Below are 26806 nucleotides of genomic sequence, written 5' to 3'. Positions count from 1 at the left end.
CATGTCTCTGCTGGGATATGGAGACATATTGGGGGGTGGGGGGTGGGAAGAGACAGAATGTTAGCAAGATGAGGATTCCCTTGACCATCAAAAACCACTACTGCTACACCACCCTCATCAATTCCCTCCCCCCACCCAGCCCCTTCGATATGTTGTCGTCCGCACTGCACCCCTGTCCCCATCAGAGTGGCATCTGGCATGCGCCGTGGGGAGCCTCTATCCTCACCACCCATCCCTGTCAACAGAGGTACCGGTGGCAACCCAACCCGTGTCAGCGATAGGCTCTGTGGCCACTGTCCTGTTTCCCCCAGTGGGGTTTACTTTGGGTCTCTTCACTGGTGGGTCGTGAGTTTTACCGCCAGCAGGTTGGCAACTGGTTGTGTGGTGGAGACGGTCAACGTGTGCTGCTCGTTGCTTAGAGGCTTGTGTAAGGGCAGGTCCTACAAATGGGGGTGACTGAGGGAAGTGGTGTTTGCTGGGACCTTAGCTGCAGTGGAGCATGGGTGCACAGGTTGTGACAGAGAGCTGGTCAGGTTTTGTGGCCGGGGCAGGCTGGATGGGAACAGGGGCATGGTGGACAGGCAGTGCTTGGAGACATCTCGCGATCCTGAGGGGTGGGCTAGCTGATCATGTCACTGGTGCTTTGAGAGGGGCAGTGCGCCAGGGAGGGTGCCAAAGTCCACGGTGCATGTTTGTTTGGAGTGAGCTCTGCTAATATCCTGCTTCCTCTGCAGTGGGGCTGTGCATCTGAGGAGTGCCAGCACCTGGTGGGCCAGTGATTGAGCATAGCCACACCCATCTGTTGATCCGGTCTCCCCTGATTGAAGGAGCAACAGTCCCAGTCATTCCAAATAAAGCTGTTGGACTTTAACCTGGTGTTGTAAGATTTCTTACTGAGCTCACCCCCGTCCAATGCCGGCATCTCCACATCCTGTGTAGATGACACTGCTGGGAACTGAGGGTTTCCAGAGGGGCTGGCTGGGTGGGGTCACATGCCCAGAGGCTCTCTGAGCATATACAGGATACAGTGAGCAGTTAGCAGTGTGACCAACCAGGAGCCTGTAAGTTCTACCAAAGGGGTGGATTTAAATAACATACTGCAGCGATGTTGGGTGGTCTGAGCCAGGCCAACCTGATCCTGAGGGGAGATACCCTGAGTGCACGGACTTGGCACCAAGTTCATCTCCGCCACTGCCTGAGGCCCAGACAGCCACCCCCCAGCAGGCCCGACAAGTTTAGAAAGTTTTCTTACCATCTTGCTCCCCTCAGCAGACATGGCGCCCAGGCCCCGCTTGTAAATACTTGCACCAATTTACGCCCGCATGACTCCCGCCTCAGAGGGGTGAAGCATTGCAGAGGGGTTGAGCATTGCAGAGGGGTAAGCATGCAGTATCCAACCTGCTAATGACATTCAAATTCATGCAAATGACAGACATGCATGGGCTCGCCGGCTTGGGACGTGAACCTCACTAATGTCGCCAGGAGCATCATGTCGGAAACGGCATCAGGCGCAAATTCCGATTATTGCTTGACACAGTATTCTCCGCCCGGTCGTGATTCTCGCTGTCGGCAGCAGCAGTGGCGAATCCAGACCCTGGTCTATTTACTGTTGCTGCCCCTGTAATTCTGCCAAAATTGCCAGAGAGGGCGGGAAGTCCAGCCTTAATACATTGTGGTAAAATACAATACAAATGAGGAGCCTGAGTAGGCCATTCAGCCCTCTGAGCCTGCTCTGGCCAGAGCAGTTATTTATACTCTCCTACACAACAGTGTTACAGAAATGGGGTCAGTGGTTCAATCGCCCAAATCACCGAGGTCTCAGCTTTACTACCGCAGAAAGAAGGTGGGGGTGTGGGGAAAACTAAGAGAATAAAATCTGCAGCAAGCTAATCATCCTGACACACAACTGCCAGGAGGGAGGAATCGGAGGCACCGTTGGAGGTCTTGAAGCTCAGCTACTGCAGGACATGTGGATAACTTTAAATAAAACATACATTTTAATTGAAAAAAAGAAGTTTACTGCTGGGGAGAGCGAAAGTTTGTTCGTTATTTTAATCAAAATGACACCATGTGCAAGTGATAACAAACACTCCCGCACTGCTTGTTGCAATAGCATATACCAAATTCATTAACACGGCGTTGACCCCTTTATTTTAAATGCTCGATTTTTGAAATATCACACACGTTAAGCATTCATCAACCATCCTTTTCTATGTTATCATTTGGAAATACAGTATGCACCATGTGTATCATGGTAAACATTTTTAATGAAGACTTTACTCCTTTCAAAGGCGCATACATCATTCGAGGCTTACGTTAAGCTGCGATTTAGACAAATTTCTTTAAAAAAAATATTTTATTAAGGCATTTATGATTTTATAACAACAAATACAAATGTAAACATAACTCAGACTCCCCGTGTTTGCGTGGGTTTCGCCCCCACAACCCAAAGATGTGCAGGCTAGGTGGATTGGCCACGCTAAATTGCCCCTTAATTGGAAAAAATGAATTGGGTACTCTAAATTTATTTTAAAATAAACATAACTCAGTAAATAGCACCCCCCAACCAACAACCATACCCAACCAACATGTCTTGTACACACAATTCGCCAGTCCTTCCATTTCGACGAATTTCTAACATATTTGGTCTGCAGAACAAGCCACCCTCAGTTCCCTGAATCGTTCCAAAGAGGATTCGGCGTGCAACAGTGGCCAGACATGATTTAATAATGGTTGCAAATGATTGCCGCTCGCAGTGACGAGGGAACTGCGTGGAAGTTGTGACAGAGCTGGAGCCCTGTGTGTGTATGTGTGAGTGAGTGTGTGTCACATTACTGTTTGTTGGGTTGCAGCTCCAGAGCGGGTTGTGATTTGAGGTGACGTCAGTGTCAGGTCGTTTCCGGGGTGAGCTGTCAGGAGTTGTCAGGAGTGGGGGAGTCAGCAGCATTACAAGCAGCAGGTACAGAGAGAGAGAGAGAGGAGCTTTGTTTAACTGCGCCACGCTGTCCTCGCAGGGGGAAGACGAGAGCACCAGCAGCGTTAGCAGCAGCAGCGCCCCACACACACACACACACCAGACAACACAGAGACAGACGCAACGTGCTCTTTCCACCCCCTCCCCCTCTCCTTTTTACACTTTTATATGAAGCTGCAAAATCCAAACTCCATCGTCCGGCACAAACGCTAAAAAAAAACAAAAGTGGGAGAGGATGAAAGCTGCAAAGAAAGGTAAGTTAGGTGTGACCTTGCTGCAGTCTTAACTGGCACGTTGTCAAAGCGCAGGCGTCCTGAACAATAGGAGAGAGCTGGAGGTTGCTGTTAGGTGTGTTTCCACCACCAACAACCCCTCTTTTTATAAAAAAAAAAAATTTGCTAGTTGCATTGAGGATTATTAATCCCCCCCCCCCTCCTTTCCCTCCGGCCCGGCTGTGAATCTGGTAGGGAACCGTTTAAATCTTTTGTGTGTGTTGGGGAAATGCATCAAGTCCCATCTGTGTGAATGAGTGAGTGGCCTTGTTATGCGGAATGGTTCACTCCAGATGCCCTGGCTTGTTATATTTATATATTTTTAAAAAACGGTGGGGTGAGCATGGCCTCTTTCTCAAGCCGGCGTGGGTTCGGCTCCTTTTGTTAGACGAAGCACGCGTCCCAAAATCTATTGTGTGTGTGTGTTTCATGATCAGAAACAGAAGAGTTTGTAAACTGGGATTTCTTCACACGAGGGCGAAACTTTCTTTTTTTTCCCTCCTTCTCTTGCAGACTTACCCCCCCCCCCCCATCCCCCCCGCCACCAACACACAAAAAAGTTTATTTTAAGTTAGCCAACTTCCTCTTGGGAATGCGGGTCTGACAGATTGGGGGGGGGGGGGGGGGGGGGAGTTTGAGCTGGGAATACCCTCGCCAGTTCCTGTTTCACATCAACAAAAGGGACAGTATTCAGCCACTTGTCAATGGCGGCAAAGTTTGTTCCCAAGTTTTTATTGTCCTGTTTTCCCCTCCATCTACGTAGATTTTTAAAAAAATGTGTTCTGTCGTTGGAAAGAGTGTTTTTTTTTTTGAAACGGGTTATTTTGAGTTCATTGAAGTTTTTTTTTCTCTCTTCCCCCTGTGATCAAAGAAAGGAGCATGTTTCTGACTTTCTTTTTGTTTAAGGGAAAAATTGTGGTTTGAATGAGGGACTTCGTTCCGCTTCACTGCCCTGCCTGCAACTTCTAAACTTGTTTTTCTCCTCCCCTCCCCCCTATTTTGTGTTTTTTTAAATGGGGTTTGGGGTTTGTGATCTGCCCGAGTGGCTTTTGTGTTGCAGTTTGTGATGTGTGAGTAATGCCTGGTAACTAACGCTCTGCTGTTGACGTTGCTCCCTCCCTCCCTGTGTGTGTGTGTCTCTCTCAGCCTTCACCAGTAGCCAGAGGAGACCAGGGGACATGACCATGTCAGACAGCGAGACGGGAGAAGACGACGGCAGCTTGTCTTCCGACATGGCCCATTCCAAGAAGAGGAAACGACATGTGATTTTTTCCAAAGAGTCGGTGAAGATCCTGCGGGACTGGCTGTACGAGCACCGGCTGAACGCCTATCCATCCGAGCAGGAGAAGCTCAGCCTGTCTGGACAGGCGAATCTAACAGTATTGCAGGTGAGGGAAATGGTTCAGTGTGGCCTTGAGGCTCCTGACTGGTTTCAGTGGCAATTCGTCGCCTTTACAAACCCTGGTGTGTGTGTGTGTGTGTGTGTCTGTCTGTGGGTTTAGCTAAACCAACAGAGCAGTGGTCAGAGTTTGGCTGCTTTGCTTGCTGGCTCCATTTAAGTTCCTAACCCTAGCATGTGCCATGGAGGCAAAGCCAAGAGGAGTGTAATCCTCAGATTGCTCTTGTGTATCTCCTTGGCGGTCAGCTTTTAGAGTGGCAGAGAGAGAGGGGGAGGCCTGGAAGCAGCCTGTCTGTCATGGATGACATGCCACACAGGAGAAACGAATTCTGGGGGTTGGGGAAAGATGAGTAGAAGTAGTGTTAGAGATTTTAAGTGCATTAAGAAGCCTGAAAGTTAGGATTTGTGCAGGATATTTGGAATATGCCTGAACCTTGGGGGATGACATTAAAAAATTTAGATCCAGGTTTACCTAATTTGCATGTAGCTCAAGTAGTGGAAACCAACAGATTTCAATGTTACGGTTTTGGAGTTATTTGCCGATTAAACCACCCCTTTACAGTCCTGCCGCTCCATGAAATTCTATCAGGGCAAATAAGAAATCGGAATGCAGATGGGGTTAGGTTACCTGGCCTTCAAGAGTCAGCCTGAGCGCCTCAAGGGTAACAGTTTGGACATCCCTGCTGTATGATCATGTGCTCTGAAGGACATGTTGGCTGGGGAAGAGATTAGTTTAAATCGTTCAAGCAAGGGTGACACAGTGGTTAGCTCTGTTGCTTCACAGCTGCAGGGTCCTGGGTTAAATTTCGGCCTCGGGTGACTCTCTGTGTGGAGTTTGCACTTTCTCCCCCTGTCTGCGTGGGTTTCCTCCGGGTGCTCCGGTTTCTTCCCACAGTCCAAAGATTTGCAGGTTAGGTGGATTGGCCACACTAAATTGCCCCTTAGTGTCCTAAAGGTTAGGTTGGATTATGGGGATAGGGTGGAAGTGTGGGCTTAAGTGGGATGCTCTTTCCAAGGGCTGGTAGAGACTCGATGGGCCAAATGGCCCCCTGCACTGTAAATTCTATAATTCAATGTATCATGAATCACCACAGTCAGGGCAGCATGGTGACACAGTGATAGCATTGCAGTCTCTTGGCGCCGAGGTCCCAGGTTTGATCCCGGCTCTGGGTCACTGCCCGTGTGGAGTTTGCACTTTCTACCCGTGTTTGCGTGGGTTTCACCCCCATAACCAAAAGATGTGCAGGTTAGGTGGATTGAACACGCTAAATTGCCCCTTAATTGGAAAATGAATTGGGTACTCTAAATTTAAAAAAAAAGAATAACCAGTCTAAAGCTTGCTTAATTGCCTTAAGGATGGGAGACGTTTCCTGAGCCCATTTTAAAAATCTTCCCCACAGTTAGTTTTACTAAGAGGAGACGCGCGTAGTTGTGCATTGCAGTCGGGTCGCACCTTTGTTTTGTGTTCACATCTATGTAACGAGGGGAAATTTAATTTAAAGAAAAAAACCTCCAAACGTTTGTCGGGTTTGGGGTATAACCTCCTCTTTTGTCACACCATTGACAGATCTTAGCCATTGAGGTACATGCTCTGAATAACCCCAGCCCGTCCACATTATCTACTCTGCACCTCACTCGTAGATCTTGCTTAAAATCTCCTCTTTGAACTGGGACTCTCTCTTTACTTTTTAATGACATCTCACTTAGCTTGGGGTGCATTTTTTTCCTTTATCCCTCTGCAAATGAACTTGAGATGTTTTCTTGTGTTAAAGCTGCACTATAAATGTTGCAAGTTTTTTTTGAAGCTGTGGTAGTTTTTACATATATTAATGTGGCTTGGATTAGATTTTATTCACTCGAGTGTTTTCTAACATGAGTTTCTTTTAAAGAGAGGTATTGTAATATGGTCCTGGCTGAGCTCCAGCCACTAAGTGTGACTGTGTTAGGGTAGTTTGGGGACATACAGCTGATTGTTGAAGCTGTTAGTAAAAGTGAAACCAACCAGTTCCTACATGGAGTTCTGTCGCATGGCCATAGTCTTTGTGATTTTTTTTTTGTAATCGATCTGAGCTTTTTTCTTTCATGTGGTCCTATTAACTTTACAGAGAGCTGTGACTGAGACTTAATGGACATTTTATTACAGACGAAAGCAGTAAAATAGATCTTTAACCTTGTTTGGAGGCATGTTTATAACCAATTGACTGAAAAGCATGGGATAAAAGCAAGCGATTTGTACTCTCATGTTGTTTCTGACAGTCAGTGTACAGCAGTCAAAATAGTCAACATGCCCATCTTGGTCTGGAACCTTGTTATGAAACCCATTTCCTGTCCGTGTTTCTTGCCTGTGGTCTTATCTGTCTCACAGGAGTTAGGACGAGTAACTCCTTTTGTGATTTTTGCTCTCGGCTTCAGTTGTCTGGAAAAGTATTTGCGTTTCAAGATATAAAATCCAAACAGCATTTTAAATTTCAACATTTAGTTGCCTAAACTTGTTAAGGGTCCATTTCACTGGTGAATTTATGAGTTAGGCACCCTTGACAGGCATTGCCAAAATATTAATTACATTGTACTGGGGATTGAAGGGTAGATTCATCGGTGAGATTGTCTTTTTGTACTTAGCTTGTAGATTAACAAGCATCATTTTCACCTCTTAAAAACAGTGTATATTCCTGTGGAAACAGTAAAAACCAACTGCATCAAATTCCTGCAGTATGTCCAGTGTGTGCAGATTCCAAGAGCCATACTGAATGCAAATGTTATAATCGAAGGCTGACTCCCTAAGTAAATGAGTTGTGAGTGGCAGATGTTGGGTTTGGGTATCTAGTATTTCCTTGTAATTAATGAAGAACTAAGCCCTTACATTCACCACATGTCCTGGTTACAAAGGGCTCATTTTAATCAAGCCCAACTTTCCATTGGGTACATCTCTAAAGTATGTAAACAAAAATGACTGCACATGTAGTAAATGCCAGATAGATGTTTGGTTTAAAAATAGTAGATTACTGCCTTTTATAGGGTTGCAAAGCAACAAGCAATCGACCTTTAAACCAGTGTATCAGTTTGCCTTTCATGATGATGTCAGTTAACACAATTGATGCTGTTGTAAGTGGAGTCGGCCTTGTTAATCGCCATAGAACCTCTACAGTGCAGAAGGAGGCCACTCGGCCCATCGAGTCCACACCAACCCTCGGAAAGAGCACCATACCTAGGCCCACGCCCCTGCCGTTTCACCATAACCCCACCGTCCTGCACATCTTTAGACTGTGGGAGGAAACCGGAGCACCCAGAGGAAACCCACGCAGACTCTGGGAGAACGTGCAAACTCCACACAGTCACCCTGCCGTAATATTTTCAGATGGACCTAGTAGATTCTGAGTACGTTTTTAATAGTCTTGCGTTGAAATCATGTCTGTATCTCAAAACATTGAAGTAACTTGTGTAGACAAACATTTTATATTTTATCAAAAGCTCTTGGGTCTATTTTGTGCCAGTTGCACATCAGAGTTGTAGATGCCTTTATACAATAGGAAGAAAAGAGCAAGTGTGGCAGCTGTTTCTCTGACCTTGATACACTACCCTTCCTTGATCAGCAGGAGCTGGGAATTTACAAGTAGTTGTTAAACAGCAAAAAAATTAGACCAGTTCACCACAAACAGTACCTAGGCAGTGCCTTAAAATGGACAGGCAAGTTTAAACATGACTGCATCTTAGCAAGTTCACATTTGTGTTCCAGACTTAACCTTGAGCCATGTTTCGGCTCCGCGAGTGTTCTTGTGAAAAATAATTACTTTGCCTCTGTTCATGTTGTAACATTGTTTAGTGTGCAGCGCTATTATCTTCTTGCAGACACCTAATGTAAGTGGCAGCAGCCACACCCCTGAGTCAACATAAAAGAAAATCATTCATGGGACTTGGACATCGCTAGCTGAGCCAGCATATGTTGTCCGTCCCTAACTGTCCTTGTACCGAGTAGGCCACTTCAGAGGACCCGATTCTCCCCCCCCCCCCCCCCCCCCCCAATTAAGGGGCAATTTAGTGTGGCCAATCCACCTACCCTGCACATCTTTGGGTTGTGGGAGTGAGACCCACGCAGACACGGGGAGAATGTGCAAACTCCACACGCAAAGTGACCCGAGCTGGGATCGAACCTGGGCCCTTGGTGCTGTGAGCAGCAGTGCTAACCACTGCACCACCATGCTGCCCCCTTTCAGATGACATTTAAGGGACAACCACATTACTGTGAATCTGGAATCGCATCTAGGCCAGACCAGGTGAGGGCAGTAGATTTCCTTCCATTAAGGACATTGTCATTACAAAAAAATCAGATTCACCAATGGACAATGGTTTCATGGCCATCATTAGACCTTTTAATTCCAGATACTAATTGACTTCAAATTTCACCATCGGCTGTGGTAAGATTTGAACCTGGGTTCCCTTGGCATTACCCTGGGTGTTCGGATCATTAGTTCAATGACAATGCCACTACGCCACGACCTAGGCTAGGTGCAGAATTATGGGAATGCTGCACTGTCAGAGGTGGTGTCGTTCTGATGAGGCAACAACAAAAAGTTAGATTGAGATGGTGCTTTTAACATAGTGAAACATCCCAAGCCACTCGTGGGCTGGTTATGAAACTAAATTTGACACCAAGCTACATAAGGAGACAAAATAGGAACAGAGATTTTTAGGAGGATCAGAAAAGCAGGTAGAGACATGGGGGGAGCAGGGAAGGAATTTCCGAGCTTTGGGTAAGGCAGCTGAAGGCATCGCTGCCAATAGTGGGTGGAGCATTTAAAGTCAGGCGTGCACAAAAGGGCAGTATTAGAGGAGTGCAGGGATTTCTGAGGGTTGTGGGGCTGGAAAAGGTTACCAAAATAGGAGGCGATGGAGCGACTTGGAAAATAAGGTTGAGAATTTTAAAATTGAGGCACTGCTGTCCTGGAAGTCAATGTAAGTCAGCGAGCACAGGAATGTTGGATGGACAGAATTTGGTGTGGGTTAGGATGTAGGCAACAGGTGTTTGGTGGTGCTAGGGTTTATGGCGGCTAGAAGGTGGGAGGGTTGCGCCTTAATTGGAAAAAAAATGAATTGGTTACTCTGAATTAGGGCTAGAGCTTTTTTAAAAAATAAATTTAGAGTAACCAATTCATTTTTTTTCCAATTAAGGCGCAATTCAGAGTGGCCAATCCACCTAGCCTGCACATCTTTGGGTTGTGGGTCGAAACCCATGCAAACACGGTGGGAATGTGCAAACTCCACATGGACAGTGACCCAGAACCAGGATTGAACCTGGAACCTCAGCGCTGTGAGACAGCAGGGCTAACCCACTGCGCCACCGTGCTGCCCTAAATAGGGCTAGAGTTAACAAATAGTGTGACGTATCAGAGACAGTGAAGCAGCCGAGAGGTGGTGGTTAGGGAGAGCTCAGTGTCCTCCACATACATGTGGAACTTGATCTGTTGTCACCAAGTGTAGCATGTGGATGAGACGTAGGAGACGAGCCATGGAGCGTGCCCCCGCGGGGACTCCAAAGGTAACAGTACTTATATTTACCCAGCTTACCTGGATAAATAAGAACAAAACCAGTCGAAGGCAGGCTCACCCAGCTGCACAATGAAGGAATGGTGTTACAGCAGGAATAACATGGTCAGCTGTGACTGAGGCTGCACACAAATGGCGGACCGGAGGCGCAGTGCTTAGCACTGCTGCTGCATGGCGTCGAGGACCCAGGTTCGATCCTGGCCCTGGGACACTGTCCATATGGAGTTTGCAAATTCTCCCCGTGTCTGCGTGGATCGCACCCCCACAACCCAAAGATGTGCAGGGTAGGTGGATTGGCCATGCTAAATCGCCCTTAATTAGGGGGAAAAAAAGAATTGGGCACGTTAAATTTATGAGCACAGTTTGAGAGGGATGAGGAGAGTTATTAATAAAATCAGTAAGTTGCCATTTTGTTAAACTGATGCCATGTCTGCCATCTCGGGTAGTTGTAAAAGGCCCCAGGGCTTAATTGAAGAACAGCAAGAGTTCTTAGTTTATCACAACTAAAACTTAAAAACCAGGTGATCTGGTAACTTATTTAATTGCTAGAAGTTTGTGCGCATCTTGACTGATATGTTTCCTACATTACAATATCAACTAAAATTCAGAAGTCCTTAATTGGCTATAAAACGCTGAAGAGCCACCTGAGTGTTTGAAAGGCGCTGTATCAATGTAAGGCTGTCTTCTAGACCTGATTTTCTTGCCTGTCACGCTTCCAGTGACAACATACATAGTGGGTTGTACAGCTGGTCTCTCTCAAAATTTGAAATGGAGCATAAAGTGTCTTTTTAAAAAAAAAAAGATTTCTTAAGTGTGAATTTTAATTTTAATTTCTGACTGTTCTTAAAGTCCCGTTCATTGTTGTTATGTCATGGAGTCACCTCACCTCTTTGTCCCCACAATCATGATGATCTACATACAACTTAAAATTTGTATTGTTTGCCTTTCTTCCCTATTCTTTGTCTGTTCTCCAAATGCAAAATATATCACACGGGGCTGTTTTAAAGTTGTAACAAAGTCACTGCAATACAAATTGTGACCAGTGGTCAAAAAGTGACCGTTTGGTGGGGAAGCATTTGCGCCTAAGACAAGTGCAAATACTATACATACCTTGTGTCAAGCCTAGTTTCCCAATACCTGGCCTGCAGTGCCTTCTATTGGAAAATGTAGCATTTTGAATTCAGGATACAAACTGATTTTATAGCTGTGGTTGCTTTTTTAAATACCTCACATGTGACGGTGCTGCAAAGATTGGCTTCCAAACATACTTGACCCGAAAATCAAAATTTAAAGTGGCTTAGAAAGAACTCTGCCTTCGCGTGGATTCATGCATGGGCATGAAAATGGTGTCTCTGATATCGTGGGGAAATAAATTGAGTATATTTGCTCACTGTAGTTTATGCATAAACATCCAAACCCTTATTAGCTCTCACTGATGAAATAGGTATGTGAACCAGCCTAAATTTCAACGTTTGCTCTCTGTAGAGTCAGCACTAATCTCTGTTTGGGGTGTAGTGGTACAGACAATACGAAGGGCCTCGATGAGTCCACACGAGGGAGGGGAAAGAAAGTAAGCTGGGGTCTCCATTAGTGATTGCTATCCCCAGTGATTTACTTCTGGAAAGTGCACATCTGGGGGTCGTCGTGCTAAGACAGAATTGTCCTGGGTAGTGTTGTCCCCCCCGCCCCCTCCACTCCCCCCAATTCCCTTGATTTGAGTTTGCATGTCAGTACCACCTTCTTTACTTATGAAGGAAAAGTCATTTGCAGCCAAGATACGAAAGAGCTGATCTGGGAAAGAGAAAACTCTTTTAAGCGTTCTTGTGCAAATCTTTTTTAACCAATATACAAGAGTTAGGGCAGTGTGTCAGTCACTACAATTAGGCATGTAGAAGTAAGGGACGCGGTGAAGGTGATCTGCCGGTTGTCTCTTTTTCTCCCCTCTCTTTCTAAAACAGCATTAAACATAAAAGGGCAGTTTCACCAATGGGAAGGAGGAACTGCAAATCCTCAGAGCCACTTTTTCAAAGAAGTCCGTTATATAAAAAACAGTGCGATTGGAGGATCTCAGCAGGGTGGCTGTTCTGCTGTCCAGATGGGTCTGTTCTTTTGACGTATATTTCTATGTGTGCACACACACACACACTGCAGCCTGCTATGCATCTGTGTCCCTGTGATAGATTACTTCAGACAAAAAGTAAGCTGCTGGGAAGTAGACGTCAGAGGTGAATCCACATCCTGTTTACCCTACAATTCCCAAAATTCATTCTCGCACAAATCCTGCCCTTGATGGCGTATCCGTTCCTGTTTGGATGCATTTAAAACGGAGAATCGTAACGTGGATCGTATCAGAGGTCCACTTAATTTCAGCGTCTGGTCAACGTAGCAAAGTGCACACCACACTGGACCTCCTTCAAATACAGGAGTTCAGACGTGAGTTTGAGTTTTATGGTGGATTAGGGCTCTAGCGTGCACTCACCTGAAAATCCTAATCCTAAATGGGAGGCTGACTCACTCAGTCTAATCCAGTGAGTGAGACTGATTCCTAATCCAGTGTTTTATGTTGTTGGAAACTGAAGTTGATTCATGTTTGAAAAATAGTCGTTTTGAGTAGGTTTGTTCATGGGTATTCCTAAAGATGGCAGCAATTTAAATAGAAAAAGGAAGTTAGGAAAATGGGTTGAAACAGTAAATGATTGGTGCAGTTTAAACCAGCCTAGTTTGCAGCACATTATTTTTAGAATGTGCTGATGGAGTATCCTTCTTCGACAGAAATCGTTTGGGCCCTTACAGCAGGTATAGGAGTCAAATATTTGTCCCTCAGTGTGACCACTGGGCGGGGGTGGAGGGCACAAGGCCACCAGATTTACACACTGGATGACTCAGTGGTACTTTGTTGTTCCTGCATATATACTCATTGAAGGTGTTTTCTGGAATGAAAGCACTGTTTCCATTTTGAGGCCCCTGTCTCTGTCTGTCAAAATTTGACGAGGTCCACTGGGAGGGTATAAGTCATAAGGGGGGGGGGGGGGGGATCCCCACGCAAGCATAAAATTACTGCCTTTGTGACCTGTGCCATCCCACACACTCATCACAACGTAAGTGCTTAAAAATAGCGTGAAAAGAGGTACTTTCCTTCTTGACACCTATTTCCCCAGTTTGCTACCAGGGTTTGTGTGACTCTAGACAGTGACTGTTGGCAGGCTGTTCTCCTCTGGGGTGCGTCACAACCGAGTCCTGTCACCAGATAATGGTCAGGAAGGGGTGTTCTTTATTTATTCATTCACCATTTTTCAATTCTCTGCCTGAGATCACAACGTGGACTGTAGAATCATGGAATGGTTCCTTTCTAAGCTCTGATATTTTAAATTATAGCAACTGCACCAGTACTCTTTTTTCCTCCACCGGCCCAAAAGCTACCAAATCCTACTCTACTTGTTTTGCATGTACTCTATGAGGGTTTTTTTTTTCCAAGCCACCATCTAGTTGACTTTAGAAGATAGAAGCAAGAAAATTGCATGTGCTGGAAATTGAAACGCTTCTGACGGAAGGATCTATATTGGAAACAACAACAACAACTTATATTTATGCAGTGCCTTTAACATAACGTTGAGACTGCACAGGAGAATTTTAAAACAAAGCATGAAACCGAACCATGCAAGGAGATATTAGGTCAGATGGTCAAAGCGAGACGTTTTAATCAGTGTCCTGAAGGAGGACAGCGGAGTGGGTTAAATGTCGGGAGGGAATTCCTTGTGGCTTGTTTCAAAGTTGATCGTTTTCACTTACTTGACAATAGTAGTTAACTGCTTTGTGTGAGACTTATTTGCATCCATTTGTGGAGAGTCAGAGATGTCTGACAGTTTGCAGCTATTGTTCAAAGCTGCTTTTGGATTGAGCAAGATGCCACTGGAACTAGCTCCACCCAGCGGCAAAACCAACGTAAAAGGCCAGAAACCAGTAGTGATATTAAGTGTTAGAAATTTGAAGTCCTTTGTGTATGAAACCAAGTCTCTAAATTCAATTTTGTAATTTTAGAGAAAAAAACAACTTGTACAATGTATTGTGTCCAGTGCTAGACAGCACACTTGAGGAAGGATGTGATTGCAGTGGAGAGGATGCAGAATAGATGTTCCAGAATGGTTCCAGTGATGAGAAGCATTAGTTACGTGGATAAATTGGAGACAACGGGGTTGTTCTCCTCCCAACATTCTTTCCTCTGAAGAAAATTTGATAGAGATGTTCAAAAACACGAGGGTCGTAGACCGAGGTAGATAGGGAGAAACTGTTCCCATGGTGGAAGTTTCGAAAACCAGAGGACATAAGTAAGAAAAAGCAAATTACTGCAGATGCTGGAACCTGACACAAAAACAGAAAGCACTGGGCAACATCAGCAGATCTGACCGATTTTGTGGAGAGGAGAACGGAGCTAACGTTTTAGGTCTGGATGACTGTTTGGATTGGCCCTGCTAAATTGCCTCTTTGTGTCCAAAGATGTGCAGGTTAGGTGGATAGGCCATGATCAATGCACGGGATAGGGTGGGGAGAGTGGTTCTCGGTCGGGTGGTCTTTCGGATGGTTGGTGCAGACTCGATGGGCTGAAAATCCTCCTGTAGAGATTCTGTCGATTGTTTTTGCAGATTGTTGATGCATATTTGATGGCCTGAACAGCTTCCTCCGGTGCTGTAACCAATTCTGTAAATATTGGGAACACTCTGCAAGTGGGATACCAACTATATACAAGTGTTGACATTTCAGACCTTGATCAAAACAAGGGTATTTCGAGGTGGCACGGTGACGCAGTGATTAACACTGTTGCCTCACGGCGCTAAGGACCCACGTTCGATCCCAGTCCCGGGTCGCTGTCTGTGTGGAGTTTGCATATTGTCCCCGTGTTTGCGTGGGTTTCAACCCCACAACCCAAGGATGTGCAATGTAGATGGGTTGGCCACGCTAAATTGCCTTTTTAATTGGAAAAAAAGATAATGGGTACTCTAAATTTATATTAAAAAAAACAAGGGTATTTCTCTTGAAGGCTACATTGAAAAATCATTGAATTATAGAATGATACAGCACAGAAAGAGGCAATCAGCTCATCATGCCTCCGGCTGCTCTGTTGTAGAGTTAGCCAATTGATCCTATGTCCTGCTCTTTCCCTATTGCCCTATGTTGTTTTCCCTCCTAATTACCTCTTTGAATGTTTTTTTCCCCCTTTCTTTGCATGCGCTGCTTGACTTGCTGAGTCTTTCCAGCATATCCTGTTTTTGTTTGCAAATATAAAGGCTGCCAGGATCCAGCTGCTAAATGTACTAAACAAAGAAAATGTACACCTGCCGTTCACGCTGTCACTTAGTACTGCTGGCAAGTTTTATCTTATCACATTTCCTTTCATTGTGAAATCAAAGGGTTGGGCAAGGTTAGAAAGAACGCATATATTAATACCTGTCTGTCAGAATACAGACAGAAACAATAAGTATGGGGCAGCACAGTGGCGCAGCGGTTAGTACTGCTGCCTCACGGTGCCGAGGACCTGGGTTCAATCCCAGCCCCGGGTCACGGTCTGTGTGGAGTTTGCACATTCTCCCCGTGTCTGCATGGGTCTCACCCCCACAACCCAAAGATTTGCAGGTGGATTGGCCACACTAAATTGCCCCTTAATGGGAAAAAAATGAATTGGGCACTCTAAATTTATAATAAAAGAAAAAAAAACTATTAGTATGTGGACCAAGTTAGAAACAGACCCACTCTCCACTCTTGGTATTACTTAGAAAGTGGATTTAAAGAAAGTGATTGGTGTAATATGTTGGATGTTAGCTCTCCATCTCTAGATTCAAATCCAGAGCAGAATAAATTGTTGAAAGTCTTCTTGGTCTGTTAACTGCAAAGATCATATGTGAAGTTGGTTTTCTTAATGTGTTTCGTAAAGGTCATGGCCTGCAAGAATTAAACTGTATGCAATTTTGTATCTAACAGAAAATCTAATTTAGAAGCTCAGACTTTCAGGTTAAGGAATGGAAAAATGGCACATTGACTGTGAGCAGTTTTGGTCCCCTTATTTCGGGAAAGATATGCAGGCGGCTAAGAGAAGGTTCACTAGGATGATCCCCGGTATGGAGGGATTGTCTTATGATTGGCACCCCTTAGTTCTGTGCCCTCTGGTCCCAGACTCTCCCATGTGGTTGAGATTCTACTCATTGGAATTTAGAAGAATGAGAGGTGATCTCATTGAAATCTATAGGATTCTTACGGGGTTTGAGAGGGTAAATGCCTCATGGGAGTGTCTAGGACCAGAGGGCATAGTCTCCGAATAAAGGGATGCCAATTGAGATGAGGAGCAATTTCATCTCCCAGAGGGTTGAGTGCTATTGGAACCCTTTGCCACAGAGAGCTGTGGGGGCAGAGGTCTTGTATATTTACGGCTGAGATGGACAGATTCTTGATCAGCAAGGGAATCTAGGGTTGCGGGGAAAGGGCAGGAAAGTGGATGTGAGGAATGTCGGATCAGTAATGATGCTAATGAGTGGCGGAGTCGGCTTGAGATGCCGAACGCCCTACTCCTGTTATTTTTATGGACCCTCCCGTCCAATGTCTACCATTGGCAATGCAGGTCCTAAGCTGTGGAATTCCCTCTCTTAACCTCGCTACCTTTTCCCCCTTTTAAAACCTACTTCTTTGGCCAAGCTTTTGGTCAACTGTCCTCATATCCCCTAGTTTGGCTCAGTGTACACGGTCCTCTGAAGTACCGTGAGATGCTTAACTATGTTAAATGTGCTATATAAATGCAGGTTGTTTTTGCTGCAATTAACTATATTTTTGGGAGGGAAGAGGAAGACATTTACTCTACACTCCAAACATACTGGGCGGGATTCTCTGATCCTGAGGCTAAGTGTTGACGATGTCGTAAACGGCGTTGTGTTTCATGACAGCATCAACATGCCCCCAGGATCAGTGATTCTGACCCCTACAATGGGGCCAGCAGGGCACTGGAGTGACCCACGCTGCTCCATCTGCCGATACTGACGTCAAATGGGCGCCGCGGGTCTGCGCATGCGCGCTGCAACCGGCACGTATGCGCACATGCGAGATGGCTCCCCTCCGCGCCAGCCCCGACGCAATAGGCGTATGGCTACAGGGGCCGGCGTGGAGCAAAACAGGCCCCCAGCCCGAGAGGCCGGCCTGCCGATCGGTAGGCCCCGATCATGGGCCAGACCACAGCGGAGGGCCCCCCCACTCCACCAGGCCGCCACGGATGGATGGAGAATCTGCGGACCGGCATCAGGGCGGCGTCACACGATTTGCGCCCGGCGTAAGCTGAGAGAATCCTGCTCACTATACCCGACCTAGGAGTAATTGATATTGGCACTAAGTGATCAAAATGGCAGCTCAGGCACGGATTTAGGAGGTAAAAGCATCCTGCGGGGGATGCTGGAAACCTGAAGTAAAGCAAAGCGCTGGCAGCATCTGTGGAGAGAAACAATTAATGTTTTGAGTCAAATATGATTTCTCCAGAACACAAACTGGGTTCTGAAGCTGAGTCACATTCGGCTCAAATTGTTAATTCTGTTTCTATCTCCACAGATGCTGCCAGACCTGTTAAATATTACCAGCGGTTTCTGTTTTTATTTATGGTTTTGGAGGTACAGATTTGCTTAGCATGTGGACCACCTTCCACCCCCTCGCGGGGGGGGGGGGGGGGGGGGGGGGGGGGATGAAAGCCTGGACCTTTAGTTGCAGGATTTGTCGGAAGGTGTTTTCTTTAAGGAAACACCAAACCCCCAGCCACCTAAAGCGACTCCACTCCCAAAAATCAAAATGGAAGGAAACTGTTTCTCCAATAGTAAAATCCCATCAGTACGTTTGGAAATAAAAGCCACTTTTTTTTTTAATATGGGAGATTGGGGGTGGAGGGGTAAAAGGGAAAGACTTCATCTCTTCCATTGAAGCCACTTTGTTTTGTTCGCTTTTGTTGATGAATCTGTCCCACGGTTAAAAAGGGCTGTTTCAACAGCAGGAAGTGCTGTTTTCAAAAGGCAAGGCCTGCTGAATGCATAGGTTTGGTGTTAAATTTCCCTCTAATTCCAGCACTAACTGTAATCAATACTGTTAATTATGCCTCTGCTGCTGGGCTGAAAAGTAAGAGGAACCCCCACAAACTTGCAGGGAATGTATCAAAGTAAACATTTCAAAAATTCACCTTTCAAATAGGAGGTCGGATGGACAGAATTCAAATGTATAGAACCATGCTTAACATTAGATTTTCTTTGTCTCTGTAAAATCAGTAATGGGAGTTAGTAGTGGACTCCTTTTGCCTTTTTTATACGATTCAGTGGATTTTAAATACTGCTTTTCTCAGCTGCAATCAACACAATGGTAAATATCTGTTTAAGTGCCTGGAACTGGAGGTTAACAAGTAAAAGGGTTCCCCACGTGTTAAATCAAGCGGTGATCAAAGCCTGAATCTTCCTGTTACCGTTTCTGGTTGGCAACTGGGGCCAGCATCCAGTTTTGGCCAGTAAACTAGAATCCACTTTAGTTGCCTTCTACGTTGCAATTCGGATTCCAAGTCTTGGTTTCTCCTGCCAAATCAGCTTTCTGTAGCCCAGCAGCAGACTTGATGGCCCAGTTTGGATCTGTGAGCCTGCCATTGGAAAAACAGCTCCCAGAATCTAACTGAACGGAACAATCTGAAAGCAACTAAAATGGTGCCCCTGAAGGCAGAAACATCCCTGCCCCCACAGCCACTGCTGCTTATCTTTGACGTGTACCCATTCTGTCTAATTGCATGTTGGAAAAAAATCCACTCTCTTGATTTCCAAGTTTCAAGCACAATATCTCATGCTGTGCACAATTTCTTTTTGTTTGACTTCCAAATATATTCAGACGTTAGGTGCTCAGATATCCGATTGCAAACTTTTCATGAGGATCTCTACAATGACATAGACTTACGAGAATTATAAAAGAAGGCTGAATATTCAAGCAAAAATCAAGGATTTCTTCAAGAAAATCAACGAGGCTGGCCATTTCTTTAAAAAAAATGAAGAAAAGATTTACTTGTTTTAAGTCATTTCAAAATGTTCAATTCTCTGAAGCAGTACGCTTTAATGGCACAGCCTCGAAACTATAATTTGGTGCCTTGGATCGCTTGCATACTTTAGGCAGTCTTGTATTCAGTTTCCACTCATTCTGCCTTTTCTATTTGTGTTTGGATTCCTTACAAATGCCTACTCTAGCCAACCCCCCCTCTCCCCACACTACTAACTGAGTGTGCTTTGTGCTGCACATTTAAGTTGCTCAGTGCACATTCGAAAGACCATAGCAGCAATTCCTTCAGCACTGGTTTCAAGTTACACAACTTGATCAATGTGTAGTATGCACCCATGCTGTCATGTGTTCTGGGGTAGGCAAACTGCTTTCACATCAGTGCTTGTTTACAAAGGCTTTGTCCTGGCTACAGCAAATGGCATTCGAGCACTCTCGAATTGCCGTTCCACTCCTCAAACTTTCTGCACCTTTTTAATCCAAACCGTTGCAACTCATTTTGTAAATGGAGCTTCCTCATCTGTATGATCTCCCTCCAAACACTCCGATACAAAGCCCGCCTGATCAATTCTGTCAGCAAATAAAAGCAGGGGCTTCAAACTGCAGCAGTATTAAGCCAGCAGGGAATAGAAAACCTCGGAGGGCACACGAAGGAAAGGGAAATCAGGCTGATGAAGAATGACTCTCCACAGTGAGGCCTCAAAATGGATTGACTTTTAATATTCGCCTTTTAAATAAAAAAAATTCCAACTGAGGGGCAATTCAGTGTCTACTATGTGCGTACTGTGTACGTTCCTCGGTCGCAGAAAAATACTTTTCACTGTACTTCGGTACGTATGACAATAAATAAAATCAAAATCAAATTCAGCGTGGCCAATCCGCCTACCCAGCACATCTTTGGGTTGTAGGGTACAAGGGGAGAAGCCTTTTCAATTTAAACTAGTTCATGGGCAACACACAATTAGGAACTTCTAAAGTGACGGTTAGTCATCAGGTGTCCAGATAGGTTCTGTAAATGAGAAAGCTGAAGTGAGAGCAGTAAACAGCCTCCATGTCTGTGTGTGTGTGAGACTAGATTAAGTGAGTGAAGGTTTCAGGGTTGCTCAACTTTACAAAGAATGTTCTTTTTTTTAAAAAAAAATCCGGAACACTACATTAATTCATATGGTGTTAGGCTGCAGAAGCTTGTGGTATTGTCTGAGGGTTTCCAACTAGCTGGACTTCATAGCATGGAAAAGTCTGATTTTTAAATTTTCACATTGCTGGCGGGAATTTTCTTGTGTGTTAATGATTGTGCTGTTGTGAGAAATCGGAAGAAATGTGTTAAATAACTGCTTGCTCTTGTTTTAAAATTTAAGGTTTCCAACTGGTTCATCAATGCAAGGAGAAGACTTTTACCAGACATGCTGCGGAAGGATGGCAAAGACCCTCTTAAATTCACCATTTCTCGCAAAAGCAAGTCCTCTGAATTAAACCCATCTCGAAGCGTGGGTGGGCCAAACCCATTGCAGAATTCCGCTTTGGCTACAAGCTCCACTCTTTTGTCTGCATCTGTTCGGCCTTCTGTCATCTGCCATGCTACAACATCGATGGTTAAAGATATGCCTTTACTATTCTGCCCAGACTCTGGCATTGACAGTAAGAAAACCTCAAAACTGATTGACCAAGAGGTAGTTCGACCCCTGATTAACACTAATAACCCCACTACTTTGGTGACGTGCACAGATTCAATTAGTCCTAACAATGGACTGTTCAACACACCACCTCCCACTCCACCAGAACTCCATCAGGACTTCAGTGGTTTCCAGTTGCTGGTGGACGTTGCACTCCAGCGGGCTGCTGAACTGGAATCTCAGAAACAGAATATTAAGATTTCATCTTAGACACACACACACCAAGGAGTTTGGTGAATGGGAGTAGAAGTGTAGATATCTGAGAAACCTTTCGGTTGGTTCCAGTCTGTGAATGGGCAGTAGCGCATTACTTAAAATCCACTCTGGAGAAATGATTATCAAAATGCATTTCTTCTGGCTGGAGAAACACCTTAAAAGTCTGTCCACTTGAACTTGAGGTTAATCTCTCATGGCTGTCCGATTGATTGTAGACCCTTGGAATTGGAGGGTTGCAATAATTATTTCTAGTAGTATTCTCAGAAACTCCATTGTAGCTTTGCACTCTGCAAACTGTAGGTTCTGGGACTGCAACGTAGTAAGCATTATAGCATTCTGTACTTTTGACAGCAAACATAAATGAGCTGTAATCGTAATTCAAGGAACTGCAGATTACCTAATTCGTTCAGGTTTCATGTTGACTGACCAATGTGTCTTTGAAGATTTGGTCTCATAGTTGTTTTGCTTAAGTGACGCTGCTCTGCTGTTGTTGAAACAGATGTATTGAGTACAAATCAAAAGTGCAGTGTCAAGGTAACCCAAAGTAGTGTGGATAACCGGGACGGGAAATTCTCTTGCACATTCTTTAGTCCTCAATATGTGCAAAGTGTCTCAATCATAAAATATTAGGAGAATATTTTTTCATTTGTATATAATGGATCTTTACTACTGAGCTGAAGAAATGTAACTTTAAATTGTGGTTATGTTAGAGGCAAATTATAAGATAAAAGTGGAACATCCTCTAATCACTACTCAATAGATTGATATAGCAATGTGACATTAGCTCTGAGGTATTCATTTGTAACTTGAGTACAGAACAATTAAAAAGGTAAACTAATTTCTATTTGTTAGTTCTATTTGTGAATGTAGCTATCTGATTTTTAATTTTTTTTTAAAAGTGTACATTGTTAAAGGTGATGTGAAACTTCCTTTTTAAACAGTAGTGCTAAGATCATTATCTGAGGCTGGGATTCACAAGTTTTCAGATTCTAAAACTTATTTGATAGATGACATTCAGGACGGTTACATTAGAAAATGTATTGTTGGGGGGAATCTGATTTAGGAAATGATGACCCTGAAATAACCAAAATACTGCTTGCTTCCAGTGTGTGGCAGTGGTACAATGCAAGATTGGGACTGAAACCAGTAACTTGAACTGTCTTTCAAACAAGCCATTCCTGCAAACTGCATTTGGGATAATGCATGGATTTGTTTTCAGACCATTTACTTTTGTCCTTTCAGCTGTTTCGTACATCAGCCCTTTATTGTAAATCTTATACATGACCAAACTCTACCTGGGGTTTTACAATGGAGTTTTACATAAACGCTACTTGTGTTGGAAGCTTTAAACAATTTGGTTCAGTGTTAATGCAAAAAGGGGCTTTGCAGATCATGTATATAAGTGAGATAAATGCAAATGTGCCTTATATGACGGTGGTTTTTTTTGTTATTTGAAGGGACCACCCAACTATTCAAGTCTTCAATTTCAATCTGTGCAATATTTAAAGGAGTTTTTTCAACTCCATTCTTTTGTCTTACAGGAACATTGATCACATCTGTGAATTTTTTTTAATACCACTCTAATAAAATTCTTGACGTTTGATAATTTTGAGTTATGTAATTATTTAACCTTAAATTGGTAACAGAATATTCAGTTTTTGATGTGTGACATAATTTATTGAACTAATAACTGCACTTTTATGATGAACAGAAGTGACCTCCTGGTCATGACTTCATTATGATCAAGTCATACAGGTTCCCTCGGCATCAGCTGATTGGCAATTTCCCTGTGAGTCACCATGGCTGAACAGATCACCTTGTGTAAATACTCAGTGCCGTTACCAGACTTATTTAGTGAACTGATACCAGTTTGCTAAAATCAAAATCATATTTGAGCCAAGATGCTTTAGTGCAGCATCCATATGCTGCGATACTTATAAGCTGCTATTAGAATAGATTTGCAAAGGCTGTAAACAGGAAGACCTGTTTCCACATCAGGCCTTCTTGGTAGCTTGCCTTAGTGAATCTGACAAGCTTACCTTCAGGTTAGAGCTTGCAATGCAAGCCACATGCATTGGAACTGGCAGCCTCGGTGTGAAAAGAGCTTTCCTTTGTCACCTCTATTTGCAGTTGCCAACAGTAATAAAGCGGCAATAGTTGTGTTGTATAGATGAAAATGTTCTGTCCAGAAACCACCCAATTTGGAAGACAATGGGGGTTAAATTGATCTACGTCAGCGGTGCTATATCGTAATGAATTAGCCCCTTATTTTTTTAGGGTGCTCGGTAGCACAGTGGTTAGCACTGGTGCTTCGCAGCTTCAGGGTCCCAGGTTCAATTCCCGGCTTGGGTCACTGTCTGCGGAGTCTGCACGTTCTTGCCGTGTCTGCGTGGGTTTCCTCCCACAAGTCCCGAAAGACGCGCATGTTAGGTAATTTGGACATTCTGATTTCTCTCTCTGTGTACCCGAACAGGCACCGAAATGTGGCGACTAGGGGCTTTTCACAGTAACTTCATTGCAATGTTAATGTAAGACTACTTGAGACAAAGATTATTATTATTTTTTTTTCCATTGAATTGGATGAGTCCAAAAATCACTCTGTTGCACTTCAGTGGAAAGAAGGTTGTGCTTGGTGAGAAATTAGCTGCTGAATCTGCATTGTAGGAATTCTATGTTTTATGAATTACGTCTAGTTCCTTTTCATTTGCTGACACACAGACACGGGGAGAATGAGCAACCTCCACACGGACAGTGACCTGGGGCCGGGATCGAGCCCGGATCCTCAGCGCCATGAGGCAGCAGTGCTAACCACTGTGCCACCATGCCACCCAAAAAATAACCCCAAGCTAAAATGAATGTGCCCATTTTGATGTACTTTGTTTTCACAAGAACCTTTTTTAAAAAAAAAAAACCTGGGTATAAAGATACTCAATAAAGGCAGTGTTAAGAAAGATGCAGCACTATAATGGAAAGTCAACAGTTCTGGCAGCTTTACTTATATACATGAGAAATCTTCAACAAAATAATTAATCTTCAATACTTAACTAGTATTCATACAGAAATTAGAGATGGTAACACATTTTGTACATTAAACTTTCCTTGTTAATTTAAATTTATCAATGATAGGATATAGTTGAAATAAGATTTGGCAAATTAATTTTACATTTTAAAAAATATATATTTTTGTCTGATGTAAGCCGATATCTCTGGTAATGTGATCAGGACTGTAACATAGAACATAGAACATAGAACATAGAACGATACAGCGCAGTACAGGCCCTTCGGCCCTCGATGTTGCACCGACATGGAAAAAATCTAAAGGCTATCTAACCTACACTATGCCATTATCATCCATATGCTTATCCAATAAATTTTTAAATGCCCTCAATGTTGGCGAGTTCACTACTGTTGCAGGTAGGGCATTCCATGGCCTCACCACTCTTTGCGTAAAAAACCCACCTCTGACCTCTGTCCTATATCTATTACCCCTCAATTTAAGGCTATGTCCCCTCGTGCTAGCCACCTCCATCCGCGGGAGAAGGCTCTCGCTGTCCACCCTATCTAACCCTCTGATCATTTTGTATGCCACTATTAAGTCACCTCTTAACCTTCTTCTCTCTAACGAAAACAACCTCAAGTCCATCAGCCTTTCCTCATAAGATTTTCCCTCCATACCAGGCAACATCCTGGTAAATCTCCTCTGCACCCGTTCCAAAGCTTCCACGTCCTTCCTATAATGAGGCGACCAGAACTGTACGCAATACTCCAAATGCGGCCGTACTAGAGTTTTGTACAACTGCAACATGACCTCATGGCTCCGGAACTCAATCCCTCTACCAATAAAGGCCAACACACCATAGGCCTTCTTCACAACCCTATCAACCTGGGTGGCAACTTTCAGGGATCTATGTACATGGACACCGAGATCCCTCTGCTCATCCACACTACCAAGAATTTTACCATTAGCCAAATATTCTGCATTTCTGTTATTCTTTCCAAAGTGAATCACCTCACACTTCTCCACATTAAACTCCATTTGCCACCTCTCAGCCCAGCTCTGCAGCTTATCTATGTCCCTCTGTAACCTGCAACATCCTTCCGCACTGTCTACAACTCCACCGACTTTAGTGTCGTCTGCAAATTTACTCACCCATCCTTCTGCGCCCTCCTCTAGGTCATTTATAAAAATGACAAACAGCAACGGCCCCAGAACAGATCCTTGTGGTACGCCACTCGTAACTGAACTCCATTCTGAACATTTCCCATCAACTACCACTCTCTGTCTTCTTTCAACTAGCCAATTTCTGATCCACATCTCTAAATAACAAAGCTCTATTATTCCCTTAGGATTAAAACTTTGTCTTATTTTTCAGTCAGTGGAGGGTCAATGCTCACATAAACAATGCTCTTTTTAGACCAAAAATTAAAAACAGCAAGCATTTGCACTTGTACATATCCAATTGGGTTTTGTTAACAGTCCAATTAAGGCATTAATAAATTTTAAAAGGAACACCACAAACAATCAAATCCTTTCGAAGGGGTGGCTAATGATGGGGAGGGAAGAAAGAGAAGAGAATCTAAGCATATTGTTAATTACAAGTGTAACAGGCTTTTGTTGTAATTTGATTATTTAAATGTTTTATCATGGTAATCTTTCTCTCTTCCGCCCAGCCTTCCAACAGCTGAAATATGATTGTGGATTCCTGATGCAGCTGTCACTTAACTCTATGTATGCCCGATGGAGTAAGGGATATGCTTTGGTAGATTGACACGCTGCTAAAAATGATGTAATGGCAGCAGTTAGCGGCATTTAAACCATCTGACAGACGTTTATTTTAAATCTCATAGCAGGAAGTAATGGCTCAGGCAACAAATTGCTTTTGAGAGTTTAAAGGTCTAGGTGTGTTGAAGGACGAGATTTCCAACGGTCAAGCATTGGTCGGTAAAGATTTTGGTTAAAGGAGGAATGCTGACTCTATGTCAAGTCTGATAACTAATGAATCAGCAACAACTATATGATGCACATTTTGGTTAGTGAATTTACAGACGAGGTATGTGTTCTGTAACACAACTCCACTCGCAGCCAGCAAGAGTGCTGAAGCAGTTGTAAATATTTTTTCCCCCAGTAGATTGAAAGCTCGTCAATTTGGTGCTAATGTTCTTTCAAATAATTTTGTTACTTATACAATTTATAAAGGTCATTAAAAAAAAAAAATCAATTCTCTTTTATGTTATTTGCTTTTTTCCCCCCTATTTCAGCAGGCTTGTCATCCAGCTATGGTAGTATGTGTTTCACGTATAAATTTCTAAAATGCAAATCGAGCATGAAAGGTCTGCCGTTCCAACTTGTATGTTGTTGCTGCCTCCTGGAAGCGCATATTAGGAAACTTCAGGCCTATTTCCTGTAATGTTCCATAGTAATTATAGAACAGAAAATCACAGAGACTGTACACATGTGGGAAGGTTGCCTCTTATGACCTGAGGGGCTTCCAGCAAAATGTTTTACTGATACCTTGTGTATAAGGCAATTTAGTGGTCTGATAACTGGGACGATTTGAGTGCAACACCGCAATAAAACAATAACTCGTGCCACCATAATGCTCTTCCCTGCTCCAGCTCTATATCCTGCCCAAGGTTTTCAACTTAGTGGCCTCAATTCAGAGACTGGGGGAGAATAAAATAATGAAATGTT

At 44.0% G+C, this 26806-nt stretch overlaps 1 protein-coding gene across 5 annotated transcripts; it reads left to right on the top strand.

Moving 5' to 3' along the window:
• The first annotated feature begins 2867 nt into the window (after positions 1 to 2867).
• Positions 2868 to 22720, top strand: LOC119969613 (homeobox protein TGIF2-like). Of its 5 annotated transcripts, none has more exons than XM_038803477.1 (3): positions 2868 to 2959; positions 4393 to 4634; positions 20584 to 22720. In XM_038803477.1, the coding sequence occupies exons 2-3, from the start codon at positions 4425 to 4427 to the stop codon at positions 21106 to 21108; spliced, it is 735 nt and encodes a 244-aa protein (XP_038659405.1). In that variant the 5' UTR covers positions 2868 to 2959; positions 4393 to 4424; the 3' UTR covers positions 21109 to 22720. The 5 variants fall into 5 exon arrangements, with proteins under 5 accessions (XP_038659405.1, XP_038659407.1, XP_038659403.1 ...); XM_038803479.1 differs by lacking the exon at positions 2868 to 2959 and adding an exon at positions 2969 to 3228 and having other exon boundaries at positions 4403 to 4634; XM_038803475.1 differs by lacking the exon at positions 2868 to 2959 and adding an exon at positions 2969 to 3228.
• Positions 22721 to 26806: the final 4086 nt, after the last annotated feature.

Source organism: Scyliorhinus canicula, chromosome 7 (assembly GCF_902713615.1).
Source record: "Scyliorhinus canicula chromosome 7, sScyCan1.1, whole genome shotgun sequence".
Classification (NCBI taxonomy): Eukaryota; Metazoa; Chordata; class Chondrichthyes; order Carcharhiniformes; family Scyliorhinidae; genus Scyliorhinus; species Scyliorhinus canicula.
This window is presented reverse-complemented; position numbering and strand designations above follow the sequence as displayed.

Coding starts and splice junctions, on each gene's coding strand:
- LOC119969613 (XM_038803475.1), top strand. Junction 4,635..20,583: donor CGAATCTAACAGTATTGCAG/GTGAGGGAAATG, acceptor TTAAAATTTAAG/GTTTCCAACTGGTTCATCAA.